The sequence below is a fragment of the Equus quagga genome, chromosome 18, assembly GCF_021613505.1.
Source record: "Equus quagga isolate Etosha38 chromosome 18, UCLA_HA_Equagga_1.0, whole genome shotgun sequence".
Classification (NCBI taxonomy): domain Eukaryota; kingdom Metazoa; phylum Chordata; class Mammalia; order Perissodactyla; family Equidae; genus Equus; species Equus quagga.
In genome coordinates, this window is record NC_060284.1 from 42,571,165 (window position 1) to 42,593,687 (window position 22,523).

The following is a 22,523-nucleotide window of genomic DNA, read 5'->3' on the forward strand; positions in this document are numbered from 1 at the left end:
CCCTTCCATAGGTTTGTCTGCCTTTAATTCTCCTATACTTGTGTAAGGATTTATTTATACACAAATGGACAACTTACATAATAGGAAATATTTGAAAATATGTACCATATGGGTAATTGCTATTTTCATTGACTTCCTAGGACTTTAATTTATGTAATAATCATTTGAGTCAATATTTATTGATGGCTAATGTATTCACCTAATATAGAAATCAGATTGACATCCTTATTGTTACTTAATGAGATTTTGATAGGGTCAACAGAGGTGTTCCAAATTATTCATTTAATAAAGAATTATAAACACCTAGTTTGTGCTAAGCACCATCCTGCATTGGTCATACAGAGATAAAAGTCCCTACCTCAGAGAGTTAAAATCTACTAGAAAGGCAATAAGAATGTGTCATATAATACAGACTTTAGTACAAGGTGCTTTGAGAATGTAGTGACAAGCACCATTTTAGGTGCATCTTACCAGCCTCATTTAACTGTCAGTTCAGGTTCAATCAGAGAAGCAGAACTACTAGGATATATGTTTGTCTATTAAGGGATTTGGCTTTATGCTGTCCTGGGAGCTGATTAAGCAGTCTCTGTAAGGCTGTTATCTTTGTGTCTGATGCAGAAGCTTGAAGTCCATGGAGCAGGCAGTTAGGATGGGAAGATGGATGTAAACTGAGAGGATAGGAATGAGTGGTTATCACAAGCACAGACTGAAACCCTTGTCAGTTTTTATTATTCTGACCCTAATGGTATGATCATCCTACATAACCCCAGGCCCTTCATCACACACATCTGGTCCAAAGGTTAGAGAAGCTGAGGGACTATCCAGGGAAAGGTCCAGAAGTTGCAGGCCCAACTACAGCTGGTGAATTAACAGATCAGCAACAACATATATGAGGTGCAAAATAGTTGCTGCTTCACATCTGGCCTCTAAAAGGACTCAAGAATCTTTTATGGCTTATTCTAACCAGAATATCCAGGGAAGAGAATTCTGGAAGATGTAGTTCAGTTTAACCAAGTTGACACATGAATCACCACAATAACCATCCTATTAATAAATGTTAACCTGAATGAGTAATACTTAAAGCAAAAACTCCAGTCCCAAGAAATCAATGAAAGCATCAAGTGAAACAAGGAAAGAGCAGAAAGGTGACAGGTCAGAAAAGAACCGATGTCTGAACTGACATTTGAAAGAGGAAGTCAGCAAAAAGAGTGTCTGGGGGATTAGAGTCCAGGAAGATGGAGCAGTGTTTGTGATTGTAGAGAATCCATTTTAGGGGAGTGTAACACATTTAAAACTCAAGAATGAAGAGTGAAATATGAATAGTAAGGAGTTATATTAGGGTCCCTAAATACTGAGCTTAGATGTTGGACTTTGTTCTGGGGACAGACAAGCCACTGAATTTTAAGGAGAAGAAGATGACTAGATTTTTGCTTCAGGAAAACCACTAGCAACAATAGAAGATGGTTTGGAGAGAGGCAAAGCTAGTCAGGCTGTTGGGTTATTCTACCTAAAAGACATTGAAGACCTTAACTAAAGGCCATGGCAGTGAGGATAAAAAGGAAGGAATTGATGAGAAAAACTAAAGGAAACATTAATAGGACTCGAGAGGGGAGAAGATGGAAGAAGGGAAGAATCAAGTTGAGTCACAGATTTCTTGCTTGAGTGAAGAAGGGAGGTACTCGCCACTGTGATTTGGAATACAGGTATTTCCTGTGTCTCAGGAACGAGAACAAGGCTAAGTATAGAGCCATGAAAGAACATCAGTGTTTGAGGAATGACAGAGAAAGAGGATTCTGCAAAAGAGGGAATGGCCAGTCATTAAAGGAAAACCAGGAGAGTGTAGATTTATAAAATCAAGAATGGAGAATTTCAAGTACAAAGAGCCAGTTTTTTTCAGGGAGATAAGAGGACTGAACGTGCCCATGAGAGTTAATAGCTTGGAGGTCTTTGGTGGCCCTTCTTAGAGTAGTTTTGGTTGAATGGCAGAGACAGAAGATAGATTACAATGGTGTTAAAGGATTGAAAGGCAGCAAGGAAATACACCCAGGTAGAATAATTTCCAGAACACTATTCACCCCAGTAGATATAGCATGGTAACCAGAGGGAGCCAAAGGTTGGCTCGGGAACTTTGCTTTAAGGTGAAAGATGCTTGAGAAAATAGCTGTGAAGAAAACACCAGTAGAATGAAGAAGAGGATGAAAAGATAAGAGAGAGGGATGATAGATGTAATAAGGTTCTTAGGTGGGATCATGATATTCAGATGGTAAGTGGAAGAATTAGCCTTCAACAGAAGGGAAACTTATTCCATTAAAACTAGAAAGTTAAGGACAGACCTTGAAAGAATGAAGTTTTTCAATGGGGGAACAGGAAGCTCATTCAGCGATCATTTATAAAAAGCTCACTGTGTGTCAGGACAACTCAAAACTAGGGTTTGTAAGACACAGTATCTGTCTACAGAGCTTACAGTCTAGCAGTCTAGACATTGAACAGTATGTGTTCCTAATGTTAAAACTGTGGGGTGATAAGGGCACATATAATAAGTGAACTGAATCTAAGCATAGGAGATCATGAAAGTCCTTCTGAAACAAATTGCATTTCAATTGATATCCGAAGGATGGGGAGATGATAAAACAGGGAATAGCTTATGCAAAGACCCTGAGATGAGGAAGAGGATGGCACCTTAAAAAACAACTGGAACATAGAAAGTGAAGAGGAGAGTAGCAAGAGATAATGATGGAGGAGTAGATTGTCCAGATATGCAAGTTTATGGCCTTTCTGGCCTGTTAAAAGAACTTTATGTTCCTTAAAAGAATGGGAAGCCAGTAAAAAGGTTCTAAGCACAGGAAAATACAGATAATGTATTAAAACAGTGGTCAGCAAACTTTTTCTCTAAAGGGCCAAATAGTAATGGTGTAGACTTTGCAGGCCACATAGTGTCTCTGTCGCCTATTCGTTTTTATGTTTTGTTGTGTTTTCTTCTTACAACTCTGACCTCTGGAAGACAATAGAAGACAGATTGGGTGGCAAGAGCAGTTAGGAAGCTATCAGAGTAGTCTTAAGTGGGAACTGATGGTGGCTTGATAGAGAAGTTGACTTGACATCGATTTTAGAGTTTGAATTGACAAGGCTTGCTTACTAGATAGGAGGAGAGCAGAGTGTGAGATCAAGAGAAGCATGTAAATGGTCTAGGTTTCTGGCTTGTGGTGGTACTGTTAATTGAAGTAGAGAATAGATGAGAAGAAGCAAGTTTCAAGGGAGAAGGTACTACATTCAGTTTTAGTATTGAATATGAGTATTGAATATGAATATTATTGAATATGAATTCAATATTGAACATTGAATATTATTGAATATGAGTGAATTAGATGGCCGTGTGGTGACATGTAGGAAATGAGCTTAAGCTCTGGTAAAAGTTAGGGTTAGAAACATAAATTAAGGCATCAGCATATAGATCATAAGTTAGGTCTGGGGGATGGATGAAATAGCCTAGGAAGTAGTATTGAGTGAGAAGAGCTGGTTGTCTCAGATTAGGTGGAGATCAAGCAAGCAAAGGAGACTGATGAAGAAGGATCAGAGAGGTGGGAGGAAGACAAGGAGTGTGGTGCCTCAGCAAAGGAGGAAAGTCTGAGTTGGAAACTCTTGCTAAGAGGTCAGGTAAGAGCCAAGACACGGCCATTTGACTCAACAACGGAAAGGTCATTGCTGCTCTTAGTGGGAGCATTTTGTTCAGAAGTGTGGCTATAAAGAGAAGGAGAAACATAAAGATGACATCAAGGTGGACATGTGAAGTAAAGGGGAAGAGTTTGGGGGACTTTTGTTTGTTTTTGTCTTCGTTTTGAATGGCAGTGTCTTGAACATGTTTAAACGCTTTGGAAAAGAAAACTGGAAAGGGAGAAGTTGATATGACAGAGTAAGAGGATCATTGATAGTGTAAGATTCGTGAGAAGGCAGGAGATGATAAGATCCAGAGAACGGTTAGAAGCAAAGGCCATCTGTGGGAGGAGGGATGCTAACTTGTATGTCTACACGCCTACTTCGATATCTTAAAGACATCTCAAACTTAAGTGCAAAACAGATCTCTTCATCTCCACCTCCAGCTTGCTCTTCCCTTAGTCTTCTCCATCTCAGGTCATGGCACCACCATTCACCCAAATTGCTCAACCCACAACGTAGGAGTCAACCTGCGTCCCTTTCACTTTTCTGTATAATCCAACGGCCAGTCCTGTTGCTTCCACTCTCAAGACTTATCACAAAGCTGTCTACTTCCACCACTGCCTTATCCAAGTTGCCATGTTTCACTTGGACTACTATAATTATCTGTTGTCATTCTTGCACCCCTTTTAACAATTCTGTGCAGCCAAAGTGAGCTTTATAAAATCTAAGTCAAATCATATTACTTTATATTACTCGCCTGAATAAAACTTTCTAATGCCCCATCACAATTAGAGTAGACTCTAATCCTTATCATAGTTTACAAGGTACTATATAATCCGGTCCTCAGCAATCTCTTTGACATCATCTACCACTCTCCTTGTTCATTCTGCCTTGGCCCCTCTTTTCTTGCTGTCCTCAAACATCTAAACTTTTCCATCTCACATCCTGTGCACAAGCTTAGAGCTTCCCCAACAGGCTGCCGTGAATGGCATGTTCGCCAGGAGATATTACTCCCCCCAATCCATGGGGCAGCCAGGCTGGACATGAGGCTGTCAGCCCTCAGGCCAGTCACTTCAGGCTGAGAATAGCTTCATCTGGGGCTCCTCATAAGGCCACCTAATACGAGCAGAGACTGACAGCCTGCTCCACAGTCCCCAGAAATGGAGCCAGATGAGTGACATTGTGCCTTCACAGTAACACTGCAACATGCTGTGAGTAGCCAAGACAATGGTCTGCCACCTGGACATTACTGTAGCCACCAGATGTAAAGCCCATGCTGCTCCTGGTGGACAAGGGGCCTGTGGATGTGCCGGAGGAGTTTGTTTACTTGTGACCAAGGAGCATGGTGTCACAACCAAAGTGAAGCCAGTCAGAAGTGAAAAGGAGGAGATGAGTTGAGCAGAGTTCCTAGAAGCAAAACTCCAGGCTACAGCCCCAAATACCTACCTTCTAAATATCAAAAATTTGTATCTATATCATGAGTGCGATTTAGTACTTACAAACTGGCTGCGTGGTGATTGGTTGTGCAATCTACAGAGTAGAGTATTGCAATCATTTTTTAAATACATGATATGAAAAAGCCAAATTGGATTTGAAGTATTTTTGTATTAGCAAAAGAAATGGGTTACATTTGTCAATGAAAAAAGGGAAATTTTAGATTATTTACTTTTGTTATAAATTTTATAATGATCATAAAAATAATGTCTTATCAATGACAACTAATAAGAATCTGAAGATCATTCCAATCAAGTGGTCAATCACACTAGTTCAGTGGTTATTCTTAGCATCTATAACCAGGTGTGTTTCCTTCTGTGATGATATATAAAGTAGACAATATCACCTATGATGTAATCTAGCCAAAATATTTAACTTGAATCTATCAAGACTTAAGATGTAAATTCCAGTTTCCAGGAAATGTCAGTGATAGAGGAATAAGGTAAATGGCACCAGAGGAGGTAATTAAATTAGGTATTATGTTTTCCACTTATTAGGTCTTAAGTATCTTTCATTAAAATTTTTTAGTGTTCTCTGTTAAGGCCCAATACCTCTTTTGTAAGACTTATTCTAATAGCTCTCTATTCTTTATTAGTATTATAAAATGTACCTAGTGTAAAATTAAGTCTTCTGTTTATTATTGGAGTGAGAAATAAAATTAAAATTCAGATTCTGTAACTATGTTGTTGGAGTTAAAATGAAATTTTGGCGCAGAATCTTGTAACATTTGCTTCCAGTAATGGTAAACTAAGTAATTTGGACCAACTCTCTGATTTGAGAAATTTATAACATCTGGGTGAAATACAAGCATCTCTTAAGAATATTAAAGCACCAAGAGATAACAAGAACTCATCAGAGCAAGAACTGAGAGACAGTGGAAATTCAGAGAGGTGAGTTTAGCACTCAGGACCACGTTTGCCCTGGGAGCATTTGCCAATCTAAAAGAGATGGCTAAGAGACTAAGAGCTGGAGGAACAGAAGATGGAGTCCAGGACCATCGAGGGTGGAGACACTAGTAAACCATCACCACTGCCTACCACCACCGCACAGTCAGCTACATTTTAGGAAGAAAGGTGAAGACAGAGAAAACCAGCCGTTACGTGGACAGTGCCCTGCTGTGAACAGATGACCCACTAAAATCTCAGGCTCTGAACTTGGATCAAGGTGATCCCAGATTGCTGGTGCCCCCAGGTGCCTGGCAAAAGCAGTGAAAGAAACCTTGTTTGGAGGAAGATAACTCAATCCTAGTCTTCCATTTGTTCTTCAAATGATTTTTCAAACCCAATTACACAACACAATAGAAGATAATCAGATAATTCGGAGATGAGAAACTATGAATAAGAACTAGATGAAAGAACATAAATAGACCAAAAACTAATTATACTTATTGTATTAAAGGAGATAAAAGTCAAGCTTGACAGGGAACCAGAAGATCTTTTAAAAGAAACAGTAAATTTGAAAAACATAAATTCTAGAACTGAAAACAAATAATAGAAATTAAGTCAATTGACCAGTTTTTTTATTGAGGTCATAATAGTTTATAACATTGTGAAATTTCAGTTGTACTTGGTTATTTGTCAGTCACCATATGAATGAGTCCCTTTACCCCTTATGCCCACCCCCCCCCCAAGTCCCCTTCCTCTCTGGTAACCACTAATCTGTTCTCTTTGTCCATATGTTAATCTTCCACATATGAGTGAAATCATACAGTGTTTGTCTTTCTCTGTCTGGCTTATTTTGCTTAACATAATACCCTCAAGGTCCATCCATGTTGTTGCAAATGGGATGATTTTGTCTTTTTTATGGTTGAGTAGTATTCCATTGTATATATATATACCACATGTTGTTTATCCAATCATCAGTCATTGGGCGCTTGGGTTGCTTCCCTGTCTTGGCTATTGTGAATAATGCTGCAATGAACACAGGGGTGCATAAGTCTCTTTGAATTGTTGATTTCAAGTTCTTTGGATAAGTACCTAGTAGTGGGATAGCAGTGTCGTATGGCATTTCTATTTTTAATTGTTTGACAAATCTCCATGCTGGTTTCCATAGTGACTACACTAGTTTGTATTCCCACCAGCAGTGTATGAGGGGTCCCTTTTCTCCACATCCTCTCCAACATTTCTTGTTTTTTGTCTTGGTGATTATGTCCATTCTAATGGGTGTAAGGTGATATCTTAGTGTAGTTTTGATTTGCATTTCCCTGATGATTAGTGACATTGAACATCTTTTCATGTGCCTATTAGCCATCTGTATATCTTTTTGGAAAAATGTCTGTTCATATCCTCTGCCCATTTTTTGATCAGGTTGTTTGTTTTTTTGTTGTTGAGTTGTATGAGTTCTTTATATATTTTGGAGATCAACCCCTTGTCAGATAAATGATTTGCAAATATTTTCTCCCAGTTGGTGGGTTGTTTTTTCATTTTGTTCATGGTTTACTTTGCTTTGCAGAAGGTTTTTAGTCTGATATAGTCCCATTTGTTAACTTTTTGTTTTGTTTCCCTTGCCTGAGTGGACGTTGTATTTGAAAAGATGCTGCTAAGACCAATGTCAAATGATGTACTGCCTGTATTTTCTTCTAGGAATTTTATGGTTTTAGGTCTTACATTCAAGTCTTTAATCCATTTTGAGTTTATTTTTGTGTATGGTGCAAGATAGTGGTCTACTTTCATTCTTTTGCATGTAGCTGTCCGGTTTTCCCAACACCATTTATTGAAGAGAATTTCCTTTCTCCATTGTATGTTCTTGGCTCCTTTGTTGAAGATTAACTATCCATAGATGTGTGGTTTTATTTCTGGGCTTTCAATTCAATGCCGTTCATCTATGTGTCTGTTTTTGTGCCAGTACCATGCTGTTTTAATTATTATAGCTTTGTAGTATGTTTTGAAGTCAGGGATTGTGATGCCTCCAGCTTTGTTGTTGTTTCTCAGGATTGCTTTGGCTATTTGGGGTCTTTTGTTTTTCCATATAAATTTTAAGATTCTTTGTTCTATTTCTGTGAAGAATATCATTGGGATTGGGATTGCATTGAATCTGTAGATTGCTTTAGGTAGTACGGGCATTTTAACTATGTTTATTCTTCCAACCCATAAGCATGGAATATCTTTCCATTTTTTTTACATATTCTTCAGTAACTTTCAAAAATCTCTTATAGTTTTCAGTGAATAGGCCTTTCACTTCTTTGGTTAAGTTTATTCCTACATATTTTATTCTTTATGTTGCAATTATAAATGGAATTGAATTCTTGATTTCACTTTCTGCTAGTTCATTCTTATTGTATAGAAAAGCAATTGATTTTTGTAAATTGATTTTGTACCCTGCAACTTTGCTGTAGTTCTTGATTATTTCTAATAGTTTTCTGATGGAGTCTTTAGGGTTTTCTAGATATAGAATCATGTCATTTGCCAAGAGTGGCAATTCTTCCTTTCCAGTTTGGATTCCTTTTATTTCTTTTTCTTGCCTAATTGCTCTGGCCAAAACCTCCAGTACTATGTTGAATAGAAGTGGCGAGAGTGAGCACGTTTGTCTTGTTCCTGTTCTCAGAGGAATGGCTTTCTGTTTTTCACCACTGTGTATGATGTTGGTTCTGGGTTTGTCATATATGGCCTTTATTATGTTGAGGTGCTTTCCTTCTATATCCATTTTATTGAGAGTTTTTACATAAATGGATGTGGGATCTTGTCAGATGCTTTCTCTGCATCTATTGAGATGGTCATGTGATTCTTATTCCTCATTTTGTTAATGTGGTGTATCACATTGATTGATTTTCAGATGTTGAACCATCCCTGCATCTCTGAATAAATCCACTTGATCATGGTGTGTGATCCCTTTAATGTATTGCTGTATTCAGTTTGCCAATATTTTGTTGAGGATTTTTGCATCTATTTTCATCAGCAATATTGGCCTATAATTTTCCTTCTCTGTGTTGTCCTTGTCTAGTTTTGGTATCAGGGTAATGTTGGCCTCATAGAATGAGTTAGGAAGTGTTCCGGCTTCTTCAATTTTGGAATAGTTTGAGAACAATAGGTTTTAAATCTTCTTTGAATGTTAGGTAGAATTCTGCAGAGAAGCCACCTGGCCCTGGACTTTTGTTTTTTGGCAGGTTTTTGATCACTATTTCAGTCTCTTTGCTTGTGATTGGTCTATTTAGATTCTCTATTTCTTCTTGATTCCGTTTTGAGAGGTTGTATGAGTCTAAGAATTTATCCATTTCTTCTAGGCTATCCAATATGTAGGCATATAGTTTTTCATAGTATTCTCTTATAATCCTTTGTATCTCTGTGGTATCTGTTGTAATTTCTTCTCTTTAATTTCTAATTTTATTTGTTTGAGTCTTCTTTCTTTTTTTCTTAGTGAGTCTGGCTAAGGGTTTGTCAATTTTGTTTATCTTCTCAAATAACCAACTCTTAGTTACATTAATCCTTTCTACCGTTTTTTTAGTCTCTATTTCATTTATTTCTGCTCTGATTTTTATTATTTCCCTCCTTCTGCTGACTTTGGGCTTTGTTTGTTCTTCTTTTTCTAGTTCTGTTAGGTGCAGTTTAAGATTACTTATTTGAGATTTTTCTTGTTTGTTGTAGTGGACCTGTACTGCTATGAATTTCCCTCTTATGACCATTTTTGCTGCGTCCCATAACAGTTGGTATGTTGTATTTTCATTTTTGTTTGTCTCCAGGTATTTTTAATTTCCCTTTTGATTTCTTTTTTCATCCAATTGTTGTTCAGTAGTATGTTGTTTGGTCTCCACATATTCCTGACTTTCCCAGTTTTTTTTCTTGTAGTTGATTTCTAGTTTCATAGCATTGTGGTTGGAAAAGATGGTTGAGATGATTTCAATTCTTTTAAAATGTATTGAGGATTGCCTTGTTTCCCAACGTATGATCTGTTTTTGAGAATGATCCATGTGCATTTGAGAAGAATGTGTATTCTGCTGTTTTGGGATGGACTGTTCTCTATATATCTATTAAGTCCATCTGCTCTAGTTTTTCGTTTAATTCCACTGTTTCCTTGTTGACTTTTTGTCCGGATGATCTACCCGTTCATGTGAGTGGAATGTTGAGGTCCCCTACTATTATTGTATTGCTGTTAATCTCTCCCTTTAGGTGTGTTAATAATTGCTTTATGTACTTTGGTGTCCCTGTGTTAGGTGCATATATGTTCCTAGGTGTTATTTTCCTCTTGGTGGAATGTCCCTTTTATCATTGTATACTGCCCCTCTTTGTCTCTCATTGTCTTTTTTTATCTTGAAGTCTGCTTCATCTAAATATGGCAACACCTGCTTTCTTTTGCTTGCCATTTGCTGGGAGTATTGTCTTCCATCCCTGCGCTCTGAGCCTGTTTTTGTCTCTAGAGCTGAGATGTGTTTCCTAGAGGCCACGTGTTTTTAGGTCTTGTTTTCAATCCAGCTAGCCTCTCTGTATATTTTGATTGTAGAATTCAATCCATTTCCATTTAGAGTGATTATTGATATATGAGGGCTTAATACTGCCATTTTGTCTCTTGTTTTCCGGTTGATCTATATTTCCGTTGTTTTTCTTCACTTGTATTTCTGATTGCCATTTCAGTTTGGTTGTTTTCTTTGATGATTTTCTCAGTTTTCCCTTTATTTATGACCTGTGGCTCTATTCTGGTTCTTTGTTTAGTGGTTACCATGAGGTTTGTATAAAAGATCTCATAGATGAGATAGTCTATTTTCTGATAGCCTCTTATCTCCATTAACCTAACAGGTTCCATCCCTTTCCTCTTCCCCGTCTGAGTTATTGTTGTCACAAATTATTCTTTTTGTGTTGTGACTATAAGTGTTTATAGTTATTTTTGATGCTTTCCTTCCCTTTATCTTTTATGTTATAATTAAGTGTTTGCTAACCTGTTCTGATAGAAAGCTGCAATTTTCTGATTTTATCTGTCTCTTTATCCCCTTATTCAAGGCTTTTTAAACCTTTGCCTTTTTGTTTCAGGCAGGAGGGCTTCCTTCATCAGTTCTTGTATGGGAGGTCTAGTGGCGATGAACTCCCTCAGCTTTTGTTTATCTGGGCATGCTTTTATTTCTCCACTGTAACTGAAGTATAGTTTCACTGGATAGAATATTCTTTGCTGAAAGTTCTTGTCTGTCAGTATTTTGAATATATCATTCCATTCACTCCTAGCCCATAAAGTTTCTGCTGAGAAATCCACTGAAAGCCTGATATGGATTCCTTTGTAGGTTATTTTCTTCTGCCTTGCTGCCCTTAATATTTTTTCTTTGTCACTTACTTTTGCCAGTTTTAGTATTATATGCCTTGGAGAAGGTCTTTTTGCATTGATGTAATTGGGGGTTCTATTGGCTTCATGTACTTGTAAGTCCAGTTCTTTCCCCAGGATTGGGAAGTTCTCAGCTATCATTTCTTTGTACAAGCTGTCTGCTCCTTTCTCTTTCTCTTTTCCCTCTGGAATACCTATAATCCTTATATTGCTTTTCCTAATTGAGTCAGATATTTGTCAAAGAATTTCTTCATTTTTTAAAAATCTTATTTCTCTCTCCTCCACTACCTGAAGCATTTCTATATTTCTGTTCTCTGATCACTAATTCTGTCCTCCATAACCTCTATTTTTAATTTTTTTTTATTTTGAGGAAGATTAGCCCTGAGCTAACATCCACCACCAAGGTTCCTCTTTTTGCTGAGAAAAATTGGCCCTGAGCTAATATCAGTGCCCATCTTCTTCTGCTTTATATGTGGGACACCTCCTGCAGCATGGCTCCATAAGCAGTGCAGAGGCTCCCTCCCAGGATCCAAACCAGCAAACTCTGGGCTGCTGAAGTGGAGCATGTGAATTTAATCACTACGGCACCAGGCCAGCCTCTCTAGATTATTTTTTTATTTCATTAATTGTGTTCTTCATATCCAGAATTTCTCTTTGGTTTTATTTTTAGAGTTTCAATTTCTTTTGTGAAGTATTACTTCTGCTTATTATTTTCTTTCCTGAGCTCATTGAACTGTCTGAGTTTTCTTGTAACTCATCAAGTTTCTTTATGACAACTATTTTAAATTCTCTGTCATTTAGATTGTAAATTTCTGTGACTTCAGGATTGATTTCTGGAGACTTGTCATTTTCCTTCTGCTCTGAAATGTTAATGTAGTTCTTCATTGTGTTTGATGAGTTGCCCCTTTGCTGGCCCATTTGTGGTAGTATTGGGTTGCAGATTCTACCTGCCACACCTGGGGGGAGCAGAAGCTGTGTTTTCTGATCCCACCCCATCTACTGGAAGTTGTGTGTATAGGACTGTTGTGTGTTTGTGTGGGTGGGCCACAGCTGCTCTGCAAGTGCTTTCACGTGGGCCGGTCCTCTGCACTGGGTGGGTGAGACAGGCACCGTAGTCAGGGCCTCTATGCTTGATGGGGAACTGACTGAGCTGCTGCACACTAGGCAGGAGAGGCTCATATGCAGGGGCTGAGCTGCCACTCAAGGGATCCTGCAGGCTGCTGTGCTCCACAAGCAGGGGTGCCTTCTTAGTGAGTGGAGTGCCTTCTTGTCTGTACTGCACTAAGGCTGAGGGGCACCCACACTGGGGCTGAGCCACCACTCAGTGGGTCGCACAGGCTCCTGTGCTCTGCAGGCAGAGGTGCCTTCTGAGCAGACAGGGCACCTTCTTGCCTGCACTGTGCTAGGAGTGAGGGGTGCCCATGCAGGGACTAAGCCACCACTTGGTGGGGAGCATTTCTTCAGGTGAAGCCACCACGGCGTGGTTGGCAATTGTGAGGGCCGGACTGCAATTGTGAAAGCGTTCACACAGGCTGGGCTGTTCCTGCCTCCTCTTGCAGTCGCTCTAGCCACTGTATGAGGATCAGTGACCTGCCCCACTGCCACCAGGGAGAGGGAGGAGTGCGCTCACCTAGTTCCACTGCCTCCCGGGGATCCAGTCCACCCACCTTCAGATGTATAGCTGCGTGGATCTCTCAGAAGTCCTCCTGTGCTGTGCAGGGAATCCTCCACTGGTTAATGAGTGTCCATTTAGTTGTAACTTAGAGGGGAGAGACTAAGGGAACAACTCACTCTGCCATGACGCTGATGTCACTCCTGGCACAGGGCTTTTCAATGTTCATGTTCTGTTCCCTCTGATAATTCCCCCCATCTTGGCCTGGTGGAACTCCAACTCACACTTTGGATTTTGGCTTGTCTTCCTCCAGGAAGCCTTCCTGGTTCCCTGTATCACAGGCACACACAGTGGGGGTCCTGCTCCTTCAAAGCACATGAAATTGCTGTGATTTACCATTTTTCTGTGTGATAACAGCCTCCTTTACTAGTCTGAAGGTTCCATGAAGGCAGGAAAAGGCCATTTTTTGGTCACCATTGTGTTCTCAAAACTTAGATTAGTACTTGGCACATAGTACATATTCAATAAATGATTTCGGAGTGAATGAAAAATGAATTCTCTCAGCAACCAAGATTCAAAACCTGGAAGTAATCATTGACTCATGTTGCATTTCATTCCCTGTATCCAGGTCCAAGTCTTATAACTTCCAATCTTATTATACCTTTGGGTTCCTTCTCATTCCTGCTGTTCTTACCCTTATTCAATACCTAAACTACTGCCATACCTCCCTGGCCTATTTCCTTTCTGTTTCCTACCCACAGTTTATCTTATATGATGTGATATAACCTTCCTGAAAGGCCATGTTTATCATATTATATCCCAATTCAAAAACCTTTATGGTTCCTTATTAATATTTAAAATGTATATGTTGTTTGGATTTAAAGACTTCCACGATCTGGCTCAAATCTGTGTAACTATTTTCTACTTCCGATTCCCTACAAATGTCCCACTCTTGAACCATACTGATATCCAAGAAATACATCACTTGAATCCCAGCAGCCAGTCCTGGGCCAAGAGCACTTCTCGTGTAGTCCCTTTCTCCCTCCCTCCAACTCCCATCCATGCTCTAGGTCCCCAGCTCCAGGTCTACCCGCACGCAGCAGCCTTATCTGATTTCACCAGCTCTGCCAGCTCTTCCCTTCTTCTGGGCCTGTGAGTTGCTCTGCCCTCTGCCTGAAGCTGTCCTCCCTTGCTATCTGCCTGGCCAGCTCTTTCCTGTCCTCTGGTTCTCAGTGTATACGGCTGATCTGTGGACAGGCCCTCCCCAGTCATCCTTTTTATTTAAAGACGTTCTCCCATCATTTACTCTCTGGCATGGCACTCTGCTTCTTTCCTTCGTGGCTCATAACACAATCCGTGATTAATCTGTTGTTTTCTTGTTTATCACTTTGTTTCTCAATTAGATGATAGGCTCCAAGAGGACCTTCTCTGCCTTGCTGTCTGAAATATCCACAGCACCTGGCCTACTGTACGGTCCATAGTGTTTATTTAATAAGTATGTTTATTAATATTATTTTATGAATAAAAGTTTATAAATAAATAATTTGCCTTCCCTTGGAAAGGATCTCCATACTCTTAACACACTTAAGGCTACATAGCTGGCAGCTAACTCTTAACAGTTTGCTCTTTGTTTTTCTTGATCAACCTTGTCTCCCTGGTTAGAATAAATGAGACTGTAGGATGCCTGACGACAATGATAACGTCATACTGCTGTGACTCCCATAATATCTAGCATGGTGGTTAAATAGACACTAAATACTTAATTAGAAATAAACTTGTCTTATTCTGCTGTATTCTGGGATATACATATATTCTATAAATGTGTCAAAAGATACAAAAGCAGCTTTCTGATTATGGGATTAGAAAATACATAATGTTAGCCTCAAAGAGGAAGTATGCCCTCATGTTTAGACAAAATCGTTGCAACACATAGTTTGATGGTGGTAATCGCTTCGTCATTTCTGAAAAATAGGAGTCGTAACGGAAGCAAATTGAAAAGACAATTGCGTCTTATGACTGGATTTCTTCTTAAAAGGTAAATGTATTTACCCCATGCTTTTAATCTAGATGAGGTATCATTCACCAAAAGAAAACACCATCTTAATTTTTAGTGGTTTCTATCATCTTTTTCTTTTGAACTTTATTTGGTGGGGGGAGGGTGTGTCTGAATGGCTGTATTTGGTTAGTGGATTTTATAGCAAACAGGACGATTCTCCAGGGCTGGACAAAATGTGAAAAAAATATAGATGGCACTGTTTCTATGTTAATTTATGCTTCTGCCAAATATTCGGAGTGTTGCTTTCAAAGGGAAGTGTGTTTCCTGCTTTTCTTGGCTGGGAGCCCTAGGTAAGTATTTCTGGGATGCTTTTTCTTTCGGGTGGGATGGCCCGCCTTTCTTCTGAGGGGGCGATGGTAACATTTCTTTGGGATAGTTGTAAATTCAGAGCCACTGATGTGAAGGTTGGGATTTTACAGAAACCTACAATCCTCTCCTCTTCCACTTCCCCAGGGGTGAGGTCTAGTGTAAGTTTCATATTTTGATACTTTAAAATGTCAATATTAAATTTCATATTTCAATATTTTAAAAAAACTATATGCATATTTTATGATACTCTACAAAGAGTACTGTTGACTATTAAATTAGAAAAGGAGCAAGAAGCACTAGAAAAATCGTTACTATTACTGATTCTGCAGTGGATGGACGGCTTCCTATTCTCATGGCTCAGAATTCTCACCAGATTCCCCTGCTGCCACCTTTATTATTCTGCACAGCACAATCTGAGAAAGTTTTGGTGACTGTAAGGCACTTGATAATGTTGCTGTTGTATCTTGTACGTGGCAATGAGGTGTCCTCCTCCCAACCCTAGCCCATGTCCAGGGACTTGGAAATTGATTCACTTTTGAGAGCTGAACAATTAAATATGTAAATAATTAATGGCGTTTGTTGCCTAAATAAATTACCTTCAAATACAATATATATAGCAGAGCTGAAAATTCTTATCATGGGTTTACCTAAATATGAAGTAGAATTGTGGCCTCCTAAAATTGTTTTATTTATTTATTTTTATTTTATTTAAATAAAAGTGGAAACAATTTTTATCAACAAGCAAGGAACTGATTAAGCAAGCTGTACTACAGAAAGACCTATTACCACTAAAAATGCATATGGAAAGCTTTCAGTGGCATGGAAGAATGCTTGTGATAAAAAAAACTTAGTGAAAAAAATAGAAGATATGAAGAAATATCTCAACTAGCTTTTAAAAAATGCATGGCAGACAAATAGTGCCTGATCTCATTTATACATGGAATCTTTAAAAACCGAAGTCATAGATAACGTAAAACAGATTAATGGTTACCAGAGGCAGGGGGTGAGGGTGGGGGAAATGGATAAAGGAGGTCAAAAGGTACAAATTTTCAGTTGTAAGATAAATAAGTCCTGGGGGTGTAATGTACAGCATAGTGACTATAGTTAATAATACCATATTGTGTGTTTGAAAGTTGCTAAGAGATTAGAGCTTAAAAGTTCTCATCATAAGAAAAAAAAAACTTGTAACTCTGTGAGGTGATGGATGTTAATTGAACTTATCATGGTAATCATTTTGCAGCATATACATATATCAAATCATTAATTTATATACCTTAAACTAATACAATGCTGTATGTCAATTGTATCTCAATAAAACCAGGAAAAAATTTAAAACTGAAAAAATTAAAAATTCATGGAAGTACAAGTAAAAGGAAATACACTAAAATATTAACAGTGGGTAGTGGGAATTTGGATGATTTTACTTTTTGCTTGTAAACGCTTTATATACTTTTTGGTACAAATAAAGAAATAAAAGAGGGAAAATATAGAAAGCTTAGCATAACAAATAGAACCATAGCTAGACAAGGATACTGGCATACTTGAAAGGACAATATGTGGACAGAATAGAAGTGTCTGATGGAGCCTATAGGGAGGACCTCCAAGGGCAAGTTTGTCAAAGTGTGCTCAACACTGTCAGGGAAGAGCGAGGGAGGAGCATCAGACCTAGACGGCACTCGATATTAAAATCATCCATTTATCTTCTCCCAAACTTACCTAAGTGCTCACCAAGCAAAATTATGGTTTTAACTGGCTTTCTTATATGTTCTGATGATAGAATACTACTCGTTACACCAACATGCTCCTTCTGTCAGTCCAGTTTGTACATCAGTGTCCTGTGAGTTGATGGGTGGTAGTTAGCGCTGGAGCAATCAGTCAATTCCTGCTGCCCTGATGAAATCAAATATCTGGACCTGCAAAGCTGAGGACTGGCTGCTGAGCTGTGGTAACCACACCATCTAAAGTCTGTGACCACTGGCCTCACTAGAATACCCACCCACGATTTGCCTCTCTCTCATTGTTACTCTTCTATATTAAGATCACAATTGGCCCCTCCACTGCCTCTCCTTTCCAAGCTTTGTAAGAGGTACATTTTTTTTTATTCTCAGGAGAAGACAGCATGGGAGGAAGTCACTCTAAACCTGGTAAGTTCAGGACACAGCCATTACCTGCCACACTACCAAGTTAAAATGAACTGGAATAACAGGAAACTACTAAAGGGCTGTAAGGGGACAACATTTCCGAAGTTGGAAGAATCAGATTTTACCATGAGCAGAATCTACCACCAAAAAGAGTGAAAAAGGGAACCAGAGAGAGCTGCCTGACCCTCCAAATTTGAGTGAAGCGTGTGTCTGTGCTCAGTATTAGACCAGCGGGGTAGTCCGTGGGAGTCTAGTTCACATCCCCCAGCTGTGGCGTGGGAATTGGGACACTCCCTGCGGCTGCCTTTGGCTGAACGCCGCTGATACTTGCCCTGTAACAAGCGAACAAACAAACAAAAGGCAGCAGTCTCCACGGCAGATCCCAAGGATTCTAGCAAATGCTCATTCTGGGTTTCTCTTGTGGTGCTCTGCTCCCTGGCCTTGAGACTCCCTGCTTAAATCTGAGGAGCATATCTCCCTAGGAGTCCCATTAAAATCTTTGAGGGAGAGACTTGAGCTGTTTTTGGGCAAAACATTTTGAGATGTTTTGGGAACACGTGGGGCTACAGAAACACCAGGCTCTTCTTTCATTTGTGGAGCCGATTGTTTCTTAAGTTCCAGTTCTAATTTTCCTGGTAAAGGACCCAGGATCTAAGAAACAATGTTCTCTCCCTTTGCAGAGCTGTAGCCCCGTCAGTACTCTCCACTGGTGGCTTGGATAGGTGGGCACCTGGGGACACTTATGAAACATGGCAGACACACCAATCCCCTTCCTGTTCTCTCATAGACAAACCCCACACCACGGCTGCCCCAACCACGACCTCCGTGCAGTGCTCCTCTGCCCACTCCAAGTAAGTGAGCATTCCCCAACACGTTTCATCTGGGACCACATGGCACTTGATTTTGTGATGACAGCTTTGCCTTACGGGCTTGGGGAGGAAGGTGTGTGGAGAAGGGACCAGAAACAGTGGGAGAACTAAATCAATTTTTTATCTTCAGAATGTACTTCTTAACCTGGGTTCCCCCAAGCCTCAAGAGACTCACGAATCCTCCAAGCTTATGGATAAACTGGGAGCGGGAAGGGGGGCTATGAACATTTTCTGAGGGGGAACAGAGCCCACTGCTTTCACTGAGGCCCCAAATGGAACTGGAACCTGGAAGTACAACTGTTGAAAACCAGTGGGTGAAAGAGAAAGTGACCAACCAGTGTGAGCGCTGTTTCCGTGGTTTACCCGCAGGGCAGGCGGGAGAGGGTACCTTTGCTCTTTAGGAGAAGCCTTCAAAAAGCCCAGCAGGTCATCTGCTCCCTTTCTTTGCCAAAACAGCAAAGAACTTCATTTGGTCTTAGCCTTTTTTGCTGGGGTTCTACTGACACTGCTGCTGATGGCCCTTGTCTTCCTCATCATAAAGAGCTACAGAAAATGTAAGTGGTCTCCAAGAGATGGACAGCTCTTCTTTCCCTGCTGAGAGAATAGAGTTAGCCTTGAGTGAATAACGGGAGGGCGGGGCTAAACCTGCATAGCCCACCCTCTCCGCAGACGGAGGACTCGAATCCCTTCACTTCTCTCCCTGCCCTCCCCACCCTCCACCTTTCCCACCTCAGCACCTTCTCCCCACCCCATCCCTTTACCCAACATTCTAGGGAGAGGGTTCTGATTCCTCCAGGCCCCGTTGGTGAGACTCGCCCCTCTTCTTCCTGACACCTGTGGCAGGTCACTCCAGTCCCCAGGCTCTGGATCCTCACTCAGACCCTGCAGCCAAGGTAAGATGACCACACTCTTTCCAGGACGCTGGAGCTGCTGTCATTGGAATTTCAGTCTGTGCTATGGTGTATTGACTAGAATAGTGGCATTGCTCTATGGACACTGGGCACGCAGTTTTTTGAAGGGTTCTTCTGATCTCTTTGGGTATTCTCTGACCCTAATCTTTCAAGTTGCTTCTAAAGAAGCACTTGTTTCTAAAGACACACATTCTCCCAAACTGAACTCACTCATTCCTCCTCCTTCTTTCTCTGTAGCTTTCATCTGTCCCAGAGGAGGCACTCACGTATGCCAGCATGAATTTTAAAAGCTCGGAAGGAAAGAGAGATCACTTGACTACAAATCATTTTTCAGACTCAGACCCCGTTGTCTATGCTCAAATTAAAGCAACAAACTCCTCCTGCTGTTCCAGTGAGGCTTGAATCCAGTTCCTCTCATCTCAGCTCCATCTTCATACATCACTTTCCCTTTTTACAAATTTTGGGCCACAACCTGGGTGAAACTGCAGATGGAGTTGTTTGGGTGTGATCTTGCAATGTTAGCCAGCAGTTTTGAAGACAGAGGGTCAGTCTTTTTCCTGCCCTGGGAAAAGATTGCTGGCCCTCCCACGTGTAATGACAGCCTCCTAGCCCCATGAGGGCTGAGACTGCCCCCCTTGTCCCCTTCCAAAGTGTGTGGTACAGAGCTCAGTGCACAAAGAGTGTTCATTCAGTGTCATTGTTCAGCTTGAGAGGAGTCAACCAAATGAACAATCTAGCAAGAATTACAAATAAAAGCAAACCCTCTACAACGTTGGCTCCTTCTTCATCATTTAATTATCTGTCCCTGTCACCTCCAGAGGTCAAGGCCAAAAGTCCAGTTCTCAGAAAAGACTCACAGAGGTGATGGTACTCTCAAGTTCAGGATGACTGTGGCTCAGGTCTCGACCTCTGCCTCTAACTAGCTGCATTCATTTGGGCAAGTTTGTTAAACTTTGGGGCTGGCCCCGTGGCCAAGTGGTTAAGTTCATGCACTCCACTTTGGTGGCCCAGGGTTTCACAAGTTCAGATCCTGGCCCCGGACATGGCACCGCTCAGCAAGCCATGCTGAGGCGGCATCCCACAGCACAGCCAGAAGGACCTACAACTAGAATATACAACTATGTGCTGGGGGTGCTTTGGGGAGAAAAAGCAGAAGAAAAAGAAAGGATTGGCAACAGATGTTAGCTCAGGGTGCCAATCTTTAAAAAAAAATAGTTTGTTAAACTTTTAAAGCTTCAATTCCTTCGTCTTGAAAACAGAACTAACAACAATTACCTCTTAGTATGAGAATAAATAAGATAGTATATACATAAGCACTCTGTACCTGCCAGAGTCTACACAAATACAAGCTCCCTGTTGTGTAAAGCACTATTCAAATGTGAATGTCCATCTCCTTACTACAGCATAAAAGATATGCATAACAGGGGCCAGCCCAGTGGCGTAGTGGTTAAGTTCACACTTTCTGCTTCAGCAGCCCGGGGTTCACAGGTTCAGATCCCAGGCATGGACCTAGCACCGCTTGTTGAGCCATGCTCTGTCGGCATCCCACATAAAATAGAGGAAGACTGGCACAGATGTTAGCTCAGTGACAATCTTCCTCAAGCCAAAAAAGGAAGATTGGCAACAGATGTTAGCTCAGGGCCAATCTTCCTCACACATACAAAAAAATGCATAACTACATTATATGGGAATAAAAACCAACCTAAACATTAATCGCCCCTCAAATCCCAACGAATAATTCCCTAGATGATCCCAGTAAAAATACCAATAAGATTATTTTTTATTCAGCAAGATTACTCTAAATTTCCTATGAAAACAGTAAACAGAAAAGCAAATCCAGGAAAATTCATAAAAATTAGCAAATAAAAGTAATACGGGAAGGCTAATCCTAACTTTTGAAGTTCTTCATTTACCTTGTTCCGGATCTTCAGCCTGCCTGATACCTAGTGATCCCATTCCCCACCTGAATTCTGAACCACCTGAGAAATAAGAACATGGACTCAGCAGACAGAGAACAGAGTACAGTCTTTATTACAGACGCGGTCAACGCTGGAGAATGGAGAGTCGATACGGTGGCTGCAGAGAAGTCGGCCTCAGAGCGCCGAGCTCCGTATTGACAGAGCTGCACCAAGACCAGTCCCTACTCCCCACAACCAAACCAGTGGCTCGGCTGCCCAGGAGTTGCAGAAGAGATCGTGTGGTCTTTGAAAGCTGCACCCAAAAAATTCAGAAAACAAAGAGGAAGGGCAGAGTAGGTACCCCCGATTCCTCCTCCAGACGCAAACACCAGACAGGTCACTCCACCTCCGATGGGGCGTCACTGAGGAGTGTTACCCTGAGGGAACTCAGTCCACAGGGAAGGAAGCAGGCATGGGAGGGAAGCATCCTCCATACATCTGTTTTAAAAATATATTAAATAATATTTTTAAAAATCAAGGTAAGGAAATTAAAGTCCAAAGAGGTGAAATAATTGACCCGATGTCTCCCACACGGTAAGTGGCAGAACAAAACTTAAATCAAGTACTCTGATTTCACATTCCTCGCATCTGCCTCCATGCCAAGCTGCCCCAGAGCACATATGGTGGCTGAGAAACTCGAGAGGTAAAGTCAGGCGACCTGCTGGAGAGAGCACATTCCTTCTGAGATAGAGCAGCTGCTCCTGACAGCTGGGTTTTGAGGAGAAGACCGTGGAAGCAGTGGGAGAGAGGTTTGATAAAGGAGTGAGCCCTCTGTGGGAGCCAACAGGTCTAGGAGAAAGCCGGTTTAGGGAAACAGGCTGGTGAAGCGGCCGCAGCACAGCAGAGCGGCCGGCCGCACGAGGGCGGCAGAGCCCCAGCAGCCCTCCTCGCGTACGCGCACCGGCTGCCCCAGGGCAGCACCTGCCTGAGGCTGCTCCCGCTTTCAGCTGTTGGCAAACTCTGCGCTGACGTCACACAGTTCTACCAACCCTGTAGCTAGAAGCCACATCAGCTTTCCAGGTCAGAGCCAGCGCCTTATAAACAGCTGCAAGAGGAGGAGTGAGCTTTGTCCCATGGCCATCCCCTTGTAAGCAAAATATCAGATTCATTGCTCTTCCCTCTGTTTTCTTGAAGCTTCCCATATTAAATGGCACAGCCCTATGTTTACAAAGTCCTGGTTTTTGTGTCCCTATCATGTAAACGGCTGTGCAACAAGTATGAGGGTGAAATGAATAATTAAATAATTGACCATAGATTCAAAAGGGTTTTGTTAGGTAAG

General features: G+C 40.9%; 1 protein-coding gene across 3 annotated transcripts; it reads left to right on the forward strand.

Annotated features, from left to right (window-relative positions):
* The first annotated feature begins 14,497 nt into the window (after positions 1 to 14,497).
* Positions 14,498 to 20,040, forward strand: C18H1orf162 (chromosome 18 C1orf162 homolog). 3 transcript variants are annotated; one of them, XM_046645647.1, is made up of 6 exons: positions 14,498 to 15,035; positions 17,474 to 17,509; positions 18,294 to 18,357; positions 18,832 to 18,929; positions 19,219 to 19,268; positions 19,524 to 20,040. In XM_046645647.1, exons 2-6 carry the CDS (start codon positions 17,485 to 17,487, stop codon positions 19,686 to 19,688), a joined length of 402 nt encoding a protein of 133 aa, XP_046501603.1. In that variant the 5' UTR covers positions 14,498 to 15,035; positions 17,474 to 17,484; the 3' UTR covers positions 19,689 to 20,040. The 3 variants fall into 3 exon arrangements, with proteins under 3 accessions (XP_046501603.1, XP_046501601.1, XP_046501602.1); XM_046645645.1 differs by lacking the exon at positions 14,498 to 15,035 and adding an exon at positions 15,066 to 15,346; XM_046645646.1 differs by lacking the exon at positions 14,498 to 15,035 and adding an exon at positions 16,703 to 17,310.
* Positions 20,041 to 22,523: the final 2,483 nt, after the last annotated feature.

What these genes read in the sequence shown, in the direction of transcription:
- C18H1orf162 (XM_046645645.1), top strand. Translation starts at nt 15,271, where the DNA reads ATGCTTCTGCCAAATATTCGGAGTGTTGCTTTCAAAGGGAAGTGTGTT. An exon ending in TGCTCCTCTGCCCACTCCAA is followed by an intron (nt 18,358 to 18,831) that starts GTAAGTGAGCAT and finishes TTGCCAAAACAG; the next exon opens with CAAAGAACTTCATTTGGTCT. An exon ending in ACTCAGACCCTGCAGCCAAG is followed by an intron (nt 19,269 to 19,523) that starts GTAAGATGACCA and finishes CTTTCTCTGTAG; the next exon opens with CTTTCATCTGTCCCAGAGGA.